The sequence below is a fragment of the Musca vetustissima genome, unplaced genomic scaffold, assembly GCF_032173495.1.
Source record: "Musca vetustissima isolate MV318-11 ecotype Yass unplaced genomic scaffold, APGP_CSIRO_Mvet_v1 utg17892, whole genome shotgun sequence".
NCBI lineage: Eukaryota > Metazoa > Arthropoda > Insecta > Diptera > Muscidae > Musca > Musca vetustissima.
The window spans coordinates 17,719-29,175 of NW_026889382.1; the positions used below are offsets into that span (position 1 = coordinate 17,719).

Consider the following 11,457-nt stretch of genomic DNA (forward strand, 5'->3'; position numbering starts at 1 on the left):
CCTTTTGCATAACTACATTTGCAAAGTAGCTGCACTATGGTCTCGATAGTCTCAAGAATTCTATATTTGATGTCTTGAGTCGACTGTGGGCCATTGGCGTGGAATGTGTCCTTCACGTGGCTCCAAAGTTTTCCCTTAAATGAGCATTGGATTTGTTGCGTGAGTGATTCGTAGTGAGTTCTTGATGCAATTAAACGTTATCCAAATCAATACCATTCATCTTCTACCATAAACAATCATCTCTCGATTCCATTCACTGTTACCCAACATTATAAGTAAGGATCAAAAAAACAAATGGTCACATGTGAATGATCAAGAGGCTTTTCAACAATAGCCCTTGGGTTTTCCGAGCCCCTCATGTATCAAGTTAGCTTGTTAACGTCAGAAGTAGAAATGGGCTTCAGCAGTCCAGAGGACTTTTCGATTAAATTTCAGATCATTTTCATCAATTTCAAGGACCCGATGATTTAGTTTACGGTTCAAAACAAAAAAAATACAATAAGGATAATACACATAAGGACTCGATACCGAAGGATGAGATGTTAACTCATGAATATTTGAGTTACCAGCAAAATATTGCTAGTCACATCTTTGCACATAAAAATAGTTCTTCCAATTTTAAATCAATATTTTCAACTCAAAAACTTGACCTATGACGAATTTGTCCATCGGGTTTCTTAAAATACTCGACAAAGATTTTCATCCATAAAAATGACATTTCCACCCCTCAGACCATGAACTAAATTTTGTTGCATAGTGTAAACGATAACAATTAAATTTACCAACAACATCAGTTGCCAACATAACGTATAAGTATTATATTTTTGGGCAAACATTTAATATTCCACATACGTCTGTTGGTCATAAACATTCGACAGGACTGGATCACAGCGAAAGGTTAATTTTTTGCAATAAAATTAACTTTCTTATCGTTGATTAATTTTGCCATTAACAATGGCAATGGCAACAAAAATTACCCGAATCCAACGATGACCATTTATTTGTGAATTAATTTCTAGCGACTCTGACGGTCGGTCGTCTATTCACATTGCGACATTGAAATAAGGCAGTGACGCGTGTCACAAATGGAAAAACCATAACAAAAAGGAAAATAATTTTCAAATTACTATTTGTTGATTTTTCTTGGACAACGGGAACAAAAATAATAACAAAACAACAAACAAAAACAAATAGTAATTTAATGGAAAACAAAGAGAAACAAATTCAAAGCGCATTGGAAACAATGTCTTCGAATAGAACAATAATTACATTTTATTATTTTCTTTTTTGTTTTTTTTGCTCATCCTTTTTCTTTTGTGCTTTGTGAAAGGCTTTCTATTCATTCTTCTCAATAAATACCAAATTACCGTTGTGCATGAATCACTGTGTATAGTAAGCCAGTCAGTCGCTCATGGAGAAAGGATGACTTGTAACAAAGTCATTGTTATTATCATGTTTTGTCTAAATAAAAACTTTTTGTCGTAATAAATTTTCAGAGGTTAAAGTTCAAATTTTGTTAAATTTAAAAACAACAAACAAATAAATAATTTAGAAACGTAAAAAAACAAGACCAGGCGAAAGATTTTTAATATACCTACAACTTTGTATATCTTCAACCGTACCGGTATATGGGCAATCAATAATTTGTCCTATGTAGACACATCATTATTATTGATTTCTTTGCTATCAGAAATTTAAGCACATTAAACCCCAAATTCCTCTTGATATTGGATTTTAAATTTTTTCAAAATGTTGACACGTTGTGGGCAAGGTACCAGAAGCCGTTTTTGGTTCTACAAAATTTATATCAGAGGGTAGCGAAAAGAGTCGACTGAGCAATATTTTTGAAAAACATATTTCAGACAAATTCGACATATATATGGCCTGTTCCCATACTGCAAGAATCGTCTAGTTTTTACTACGATAACAGTTTTTCCTTGATGATATCGGAAAAAATAGTAAAAACTAGTAGATTCTTGTAGTATGGGAACAGGCTAATAATGTACAATTTCATCGAAATTTATTAGTGTCCTTAGATATATGCTGTTCTGGACAAGGATCTAGTAAAAATGAAAAAGGACGATGAAAACATGACGGGGGTGATAGATACCAAGCCACGGATATGATTGGCTTTAAAATGGCAAAGCCCTGGTTTATATTGGTCCCTCTTTTCCTCAAGGTGTCACCTGGGGTAGCTACTTTCATCACCCGTTGGAAAATTTGTTGAGACGTCGCACAGTGGGTTAGAATACCCTGTTTCCTTGGATTAATTAAAAAATTGAATTTTAAGTATCGTTAAAATTTTTTGCACACGGTTAAAGTATATAAAATTCTACATCATTTGTCGTTGAAATTAATGTCAAAAGTGGACTGGTGTTTTTGTAGTGAAACTTCAAAGTCAAACTTCATACAAATTTTTGTGCCAAAAAAGGCTGAAAAAAGTGAAAACGTTCCCGTAGAAAATTTTATTTATTTTAAAAAGTATTGTAAAAGTTAAACATTTTTCAACGGAACCATGAAGTTTAGATTATTTTGCAAATACTTCGTTAACATTTGAGTATGAAATTGTGTTTGGAAGCGATTAAGATTTAGTTATTTATATTGAAAATGCCAAAAAAAATAATATTTTTATATTTTAAATGGATAAATAGTTATTATTCGTCCACATTCGTGTCATAATTTTTGGTTTATATTAAAGAGGACATAAATCTGTGTTATATTGCAAAATTTTACGCTGCCCTTTTGTGCCTTTTAGAAGCTATGCGTTGTTTAATACAAGTGTTGTAGCAGTCAAATTAGCTAAAAGTCACATTGATCTTGTGGCTGGTGCTGTTGTTGAGTGTTGTGTTTTCTTGTTTTTCATGTTATTTTTTCTAATTATTTTATTGTTGTTATTTTTGTTTCTTTTAATGATATTCTTTGTTACAATAATATTTTGTTTTTGTTTATTTTAATAATATTCATTGTTTTGACAAATAGTGATTGTGTTGTGCAGTTTCAAGTAGTCGGGTAAAAGCGTTCTTTATTAGCATTTTTTATAGGTACAAGTTCGAACGTTGTTTTTTATAATCGTCGAAGCTTGTGATGAATTCGAGCGCTCAAACAATGAATGACAAGATGACATTTTTAGCTAAAGAAATCAAAAAAACGCACCAAAACGCTAGAAAAATCTGCCGAAATAACAAAAATATATGTTAATTTAATAAAAATGCACGTGTCGGTTATAGCTGTATCCAGTGGCCATGAGATTAATAATGAAAAATTTCAAATATATGCACACAATACAGGACGACTTTTTGTTGAAACGTATCCTTTGTATAATATGCCAACCACTTTGCACAAGTTTTTTTATTCACGGACCCGAAATTGTGTCAAATGCCCTTTTACATATTGAGCAATTATCAGAAGTTGGTGATGCTGCGGACAGAGGTGGCCTGTGAGAAACAGTGACGTAAATGACATACACCCACTCAAAACCATTATGTTTTTAATTTTTTATCAGTTCTAGTAAAGAATAGCCAGATATACAGTAAAAATAATATATGTTCTTGAAAATGACTGTATATGGTGATAATATTGAAATAAATGACGTTTACTACATTTTATACAGGTATATGTCGTTTTCGACGTTTACACCTTTTTGACAGTCGAAATCCTGAAAATTCGTCATACGGACCATCCCCGGCTGCGGATGATGACGATGTGGATGATTAACTTTAAGATGTATAAAATTCAATGTTTAAGTTATCATATTGTACTCCTTGCACTATATACCTACACTGATATTTGGCACTACTTAATAAAATTATACTCAAATATACTTAGAAAACATTTTTTTTAACTTATTTTAATGGTATTAACTGAAAAATAAAGAAAAATTATTCTAACATAGCTTCCCTGATTTGATCCAAGAAAACATGGTAATCTAACCCACTGTGCGTCGGGTTAGTAGTCCATAATCGGAAAACCCCTCCTAATATGAAAAAGCAACGAAAAATAAAATCAAATCCCCTAATGTTGACCAAACCCTGCAAACGGCGTAAGTATATCATACTTGCAAGAAACGAGACATGAATTTGGCTGCAGATTTATGGTTAACAGGAGAATAAAATACCTCGTCTCCAGATTAACTCCAGTAGATGAGCGAATGGCTATCATCCGTATATAAGCGAAGTTCTTCCACATCAGTCTTATTTGTGAGACCTACTCCAGTCAACTAAACTTACCAAACTTAACTTACCCACCTGCTTGACGACGACTATAAAACCGCATTCAACAGCCCTATCCGTTCAGAGGTGTTTAAAGCCATGTCTGCAAAATAAATACGGCTATGCAGAATAACTTTAGCTGGCCGAACGAGGATTCAGACAGGGAGGCCGTTTTTCGAGTTATCTTTTTAACATCCTGCTGTTAAAAGTCATACGAGAGGCAGAGGTGAACAGAAATGACACTCTGTACACCAAACAACACATTTTACTCGCCTACGCCGATGACATCGACATAATGGGTCGAACATTGCCAGAGATAACAGCCACCTTTGAACAAATTGAAAAGGAGTCTACCAATGTGGGTCTGGCAGTAAATGGCGAGAAGACCAAGCTGATGGTATCAACGCGCAAGACGTCCAATAGACTCGGATAAACTGTGGAACAGGAGAACTACAGCTTCAATGTAGTGAACGATTTTATATACCTCGGTACCGCCATAAAGAAAACTAATAACATCAGCATTGAAATCCGGAGAAGAATAGTGTTGGCCAAAAGATGCTACAATGGTCTGAGTAAACATTTTAAGAACAAGGCCACTTCTCGCCAGGCCCATTGGCAAGTGGTACACACAAAATGAAACATTTCCCTAAATTAGACTATTTCATAGTAAATTATCGGCCAGAAAGTTGGGCTATGAAATTAACATACGAACAAATAAGCAGAACGTTGCCCGATATTGAACATTTTCGGGAAGTTATTTTTATCTTCCAAGAAACTGGCATGTCATATTACATGTTTTTCGATGGGGAAATGTGGCTAAAATCTTCAATATGCCGAAAACAGATGCCTATCTGTCTGCCCATGTATTATTTTAAAGAAATTACAAAGTCTAGAATAAATTGTGTAAAGTTTGTTTTAATGATATAACTCCCATTCATATAAACGTTCATATAAATGGAGCACTGAAGATGCTACGTCTGTCCAATTCACACTAATATTAGCATGGAGACCAATTATTTCGATATGTTTTTCTAGTCGCATATATGTTTTTTGAAGTTTGGGTCAAATTGTGTGAACCTATATATCCAACTTCATAATACTCCAATACTTCAATAAATGAACCTTCGGGCAATGTTTGCTGCTCGTAGACACAGCACCGAAGGTTTCGCTTAATCGATATATTGCAAATAAAAAATGTATTTGCGTTTATTTAAGGTTTTTTAAGATATTTGGGTCAGTTCTTATAAAAGTATCCCTATCTACTTTGATGTTTTGCAAAATAATCATGTCATATTTAAATGTAGACATTTATCGCTATATTGCAAGCGATTTCGCATGCCAAAATATTTGCGATTTATTATTAATAGAATCCAGTAAAATTACTAGTTTCACAAAAAAAATGAACTGTTAATTCTGCTGGAAAGTTATTCCATTCACCGTAATTAACACTCCATAAATCTTTCGCAGTCACTCCAACAACTGATGAATTTCTCTTTTTTTTTTTCCACATTTCATGCTGCAGGTCATGCACATTTGACTGATTTTAACATTGCAACAAGACTGGCCAAGGATGCTCTGGCGTGCAGTATGTCCGGCACCAAACCCTATATGGCACCAGAAGTATTTATGTGCGCCCTGGACGAAGTGGGTGAGTTCACTATAATTGCTTGGCTATCCGCAGGATAAACTTTAATTATTTGTTGACATTATTTACTTGCATTCATCCGAACTGACACCACTCTGGGCAATAATAATTTATCTACTCGTGTATGCTGGTATGTGTGTGTGTGTGTGTGATTTCCATCGTTTCCATTATAGCTGGCTACACATATCCTGTCGATTGGTGGTCACTGGGTGTTGTGGCTTACGAAATGCGGGCCAACATACGACCATTTTCGGTACACTCAAATACGGCTTTGGTGGATGTCAAGCACATACTAAGTTCGCCCGTACATTATCCACGCTATTGGAGTCCTGATTTTGTGGATTTATTAACGAAGGTAAGTGGCAATGGTGGTTAGTGCCTCGCCATTGAGGCAAATTAATTGTAGAGCGTAGTAATTTTCTGTGCCATTAACTTTCAGTTGCTGTGCGTACATCCGGGTGGTCGCATAAGTTCCCAGCAAGAACTACAACAAACTCCACTGTTGCGTCATATCGATTTCAAAGAAGTGCTGGAGAAAAAGACAAAACCTCCCTTTAAACCCCCCGAGGACCATTTGAATTGTGATCCCTGCCTTGAATTGGAGGAAATGATTGTTGAAACCCGCCCCCTACACAAAAAGAAGAAACGCCTCGCCAAACAACGTTCAGCCCAGCGTGACAGCGATCCCGAAACGGCATTAGTCAAGGAATTCATTGTCTATAATCGTTTCAAGGAACTCAAACGTAAAGACATGGAGAAGAAGGAGCGCGAATGGGAACGTGAACTGGAGGAGGCAATGGCAAATTCGGTTGTCACGACATTGGCACCCATAATGGAGAAGCCTTCCGAAACCCTAACTGTGTCTTCCATGCCGCATGCCGAAAACGCACCAAATGACACCATGACAAATACGACGAATAACACGAATCGACAATCGTCAAAGAAATCGACAACAATGACAACGCTTAGTTCCAGTTTACAGATGTGCTCCAATTGTCAGAGATCCGATTCGAGAAAATCGAAAAACGCAGAAAGTTTAGAATATATTGATCGTTCGCCGTCACCGAATACCATCGGTGGTGCAACGTAGTGAAATGGCGGCTAATTGTTTTCCTAGTAAATGTGCATGTATGACAAAATATCCAACGGCCTCTGTGAGAGTCTAGACGAGCACAACACAAATCAAGTCTAACCGATCAAAGATCGAATTAGGTTTTGAATTTCTTCCCAAACAGGTTTCAATTTAATGTCAATTTAATGTCAGAATGTTGTTAGGAGCATGTACTATCGAATCCCCAAAACTTTTTAATTCTACTTTTTTGTTCGTCTGTCGAAATTACGTCAAACGGCATGTACATTAGATAATTTTATATTCAATGGAATTGGCAATTTAAACCCACTCGGTTAACCAAATCCAGTACAATGCAAACGTACTATTGGATTTCAATTTGTTAAAGGTATATGATATACATTGATATATCAGCTCTTGTCCTTTAATCAAAAAGTTGAATATAAACCCGAATTTCTAAAAAAAAAACTCTCAACAACAGATGATATTTCAAGGATGCCATCATGTTCTATTTCAAATCAAATATAGTCATATATTGGAACTTTCTGTTTCAGACTTGAGTTCTTTGATTATAAAAACCGTTATTTCGAATGAAATGTTGTTGTAACACACCCTTTTTTCTAAATTTAGATTTTTTAATTTCACTTTTTGTCCGATATGTCTATTAAAAGAGATCTAGGGATGTCTGACGATCAGACGGAATATTTGAATTTGCGGGTCCAATGTTGTATCCCTCTGTTTATTCCAAAATGTCATAACTTGTGATGGGCGTTACCTTCTAAATGCGGACTAAAACCCGATAAATAACGAACCATCGATTCTGGTACGATTCCCCGTTAGCTTTGTTTCCTGAATCGCAGCGACTGTAACTCTTTTTCGACTCCATAAATTCCAGAATTTCGCTGGTTTCTATCAATTCGATACACGTATTCCAATGTCTAGACCGAATACACTAAATGATCTGAATAGCCAACACACCTGACCTGACAATTTCAAACTTTATGTTCCTTACCCAAATATTTTAACATATTTTACAATTAAAATTTACTCATTAAACATCCACAAATATTTACAAGGACATTAATACTCCTCATATATTTTCACTCTCGTGAAAAATGATTCTTCCCCTAAACATTTCCTAACATACTACTTCCCAATAAACTCTTAAAACGAAAAATCAAAACTTCTCCAAAAGATTACAAAACGAAATCAAAACATGAAACCATGGTTTTTAAATGAAACCCAGTTAACAAAAATATCAATTAGTATACAAATTGTAAAAAAACCAAACATGACCAAAAAACAAAGATCACAAATAAAATTGAATTAAACTTCTATGTAAATTAATGAATTTATAAATGTGCACCCTATATTTGTTATATACGAGTATAACATACACATACATTAAAATGTATGTACAAGTATTTATTTGTAATTTTATCTGTAGAAAATCAAAAGAAAAAAACCCCAGCACAATATTTGTATTAGATTAGTATTAAGGCGAAAGAAGACGAAAAAAATTACATTGAATCTAATGAAATTCCAAAACTTATTTTTTAATATTGTATGTATGTTTGTAATAAAAACAGAACTAAGAATAACTGTGCTAAGAGCTATCTATTTATTTATTTAAAAATACATTTTGAAATAACAAGTGTCGTGGTGTTTTATTTTATTTATTCATATTAAAGGTAAAGTATAAATAAAACATGTAAGGAGGTATAATTTCCTAAAAACTTATGGACATGACATGTTAAATGAACTTTTTATACCTTCTATCAGTAGTTGGGCATTCATATGAATGGAAGATATTTGCGCCAGGAGTTATTTATCTATTGCAACTGCCAAATTGGGACAATTATCAGCCTTATTCTGGATATTTGCTAGGGAGATATCTCGCATGTAAAAAAAATTCGCTTTCACATTCTCGCCTTATTCTGAATGAATAGGGAGATGCAAAAAATGTGAGATGCGGATTCGAGTTTTCGAAAATGGTGGTTGAAAAAAAGATTCGTGTTGCCATATCGTAAATTAAGTTGCAATGTGTGTGGCCATATTGTAATTTAAGTTGCAATGTGTGCTGCCCCATTGTAATTTAATTGTGTAACATTTTTCAATATATTATTTATTGATTTTTGTTATTAAAAATTGTTAATTTTTATTGTTATTTAAACTATATAGCAATACAAATGTGAAATATCAAGAATCCGCTGTATAAATGCTTTGTAATTAAAAGAAAATAAATTAAAGTTTGAAAATATGGCAACCTACAATATGGCATGTGAAACAGCTGTTCATTGTTTTGATGCAATTGTTGCAACAACTACAATAGATTACAAATAAAATAAAATTTTTTATGATGGCAAAAACACAACGAATAATAGGAAGGAATCTGCGATTTAATTAATTAATTCACAGTTTATTATTTCACTACATAGTTGTGTGCCTTTTTATTTAATTCCGATATTTTATCTCCCCAAATTTTTAAAATCATAACATAGATTTTCTTTTGAAAAAAAAAATTTTTTTTTTGTTCTTTCATAATTAGTATTTCAATTTTTCACTGTTAAGCGGCTCATCAGGCAAATTTGGGTTTTTAAAATTTTTTCTTGAGAGACAGATCCTCACCCAAAATGTCTGTATTTCGTCTCCAAAAATCAAACTCGACTTAAATATGCCTTATTACCTTCATACATTTCTTGGCAATACTTGGTTCAGCATGCATCGTTATCAATGGGATTTCCAATGGCATTTTATTGGTTGTTTTCCAGTTAAATATTTGCTTACTATCATTTATAATATTCTAAAACGTCATAGAATAAGTATTGTGTAAATATTTTTCATAAAAATAGTTATTACTTATGTTTTTGTAGTCAACTCACTTTAAATTTATTAGCGAAAAATTTCGCACAAAATTTCATCTCATTCTCCTACTCCCTGTAATTCAGAATACCTAATTTTTCCCCAAAGCGGATTTTTTCGCTTTCGAACTTCATTCAGAATAAGGCGAAAGCGAGAATGCGAAAAAATTCACAGGAAAATGTTGTTCAGAATAAGGCGAACGGAAAGAGCGAGTAAATTCACATGGAATTGACATCCAGAATAAGGCTGTATATGTATGGATATGAAATCAAATACGACGTCTAAGAAATTAACTGAATATATACTATATCATATACATTTTCTACCACAATATGAGCCGAATAATATTTTATCTGTCTAATTTAAGAAGAAAAAAGAAACAAATCGTTCATGTTTTTTTGTTTTTTTGTAGCAAGTTTATTTTACTTTTAATTTATTATAACTAAATTCAATAATTTACCTTAGTATAGAATGAATATGCTATAGCACATATACGGACGAATTACTCTTAGGATATTCATTAAAAGTAATTCAATTCAATGGACCAACGTTTTAAAACAACATTGGCGGGTAAAGATCGATGATTTATTCAATATGAGATTGATTATTCTTATTAGTTTCAGTTTTTTATTCCTTAAATACAAGACGGAAATCCAATCCGATCTTATACATATTTGTGTATTCATATATATGTATGTATAAAAAGCATAACAAAAAACACACACATGGCAATAATTGTTCAAAAAAGTTTCTATATATATTTCATGTTTTAATTCAAGTTTCACAAGTTTTGTTTGTTTAAATTTCTTTGTATAAAAAAGGAAAGTAATTTTTAGTTTATGTTTTGTGTAATTATAAATTGTTTATGTTAAAACAAAAAAAGAAAAAAGAATGGAGTAAAGTGAAAGTTATGATGGGGAAAAATAAACGAAAAAAATATATAAAAATATTGTAGAGAATTTCTTTTAATAAACAAATTAAAAAAAAATAAAAAATACGGTAATGTTAAAAAAGTAACATAATCGATGATGATATTCGACATGTTTGCTTTTTTGATTCTTTATGAACATTGTTGTTGATGTTAATTAGTTCAAGATTTTTTTTTTTTAATTTTTAATAATTGAGTTGTTATTTATTTTTTTTTTCATGTAGTTTTGTTCATTTCTGAAGTTTTTCTTCTTCTTTTTTGATTACAAAATAAGTATCAATTGATGTTCTTCTTTTCTTTGATGTTGTTAAAATGTTTAATGAAAATGAGCGCTTAGCAGACACAGATACGCAACCTAAGCCGACAGCTCAGCTGTCGGAAAAAGCGTATTGCATCTGCATGAGACGCAGCAAATCCATTACAAATAATAGTTGTTGTTTGGTGTTGTTGTTCAACGGTAGTGGACATTTGGAGAGCGTGTATTTTAGCGTTTAGCAATAATAAAAAAAGTAATCAGTTAATAATAAAGAAGTAAATAATCATTGATGCCAGCAACATTATAAATAATCTAACCATGTGGAAATCATGGAGGCAAATTCCACACTTTAGGTTTAAAACAAACAAGGAGAGTATTGATCAAATTTCTAACAAAACTATTGCATCATAATAATGAACAGGACGATAATCAGTAATAGCAATTACATATAATAAATAATGAAAAAGTAAAATATATATCATTATAACA

General features: G+C 32.7%; 1 protein-coding gene across 1 annotated transcript; it reads left to right on the forward strand.

Moving 5' to 3' along the window:
- Positions 1-5,722: 5,722 nt before the first annotated feature.
- LOC133337088 (serine/threonine-protein kinase 32B) lies at positions 5,723-6,943 on the forward strand. The gene is made up of 3 exons (XM_061545352.1): positions 5,723-5,856; positions 6,027-6,208; positions 6,293-6,943. Exons 1-3 carry the CDS (start codon positions 5,796-5,798, stop codon positions 6,941-6,943), a joined length of 894 nt encoding a protein of 297 aa, XP_061401336.1. The 5' UTR covers positions 5,723-5,795.
- Positions 6,944-11,457: the final 4,514 nt, after the last annotated feature.

Bases quoted from the DNA above. Each gene is read 5' to 3' on its own strand.
- LOC133337088 (XM_061545352.1), top strand. From the start codon at position 5,796: ATGTCCGGCACCAAACCCTATATGGCACCAGAAGTATTTATGTGCGCC. The intron at 5,857-6,026 runs GTGAGTTCACTA...TTTCCATTATAG, and splicing joins GTGCGCCCTGGACGAAGTGG to CTGGCTACACATATCCTGTC. The intron at 6,209-6,292 runs GTAAGTGGCAAT...ATTAACTTTCAG, and splicing joins TTGTGGATTTATTAACGAAG to TTGCTGTGCGTACATCCGGG.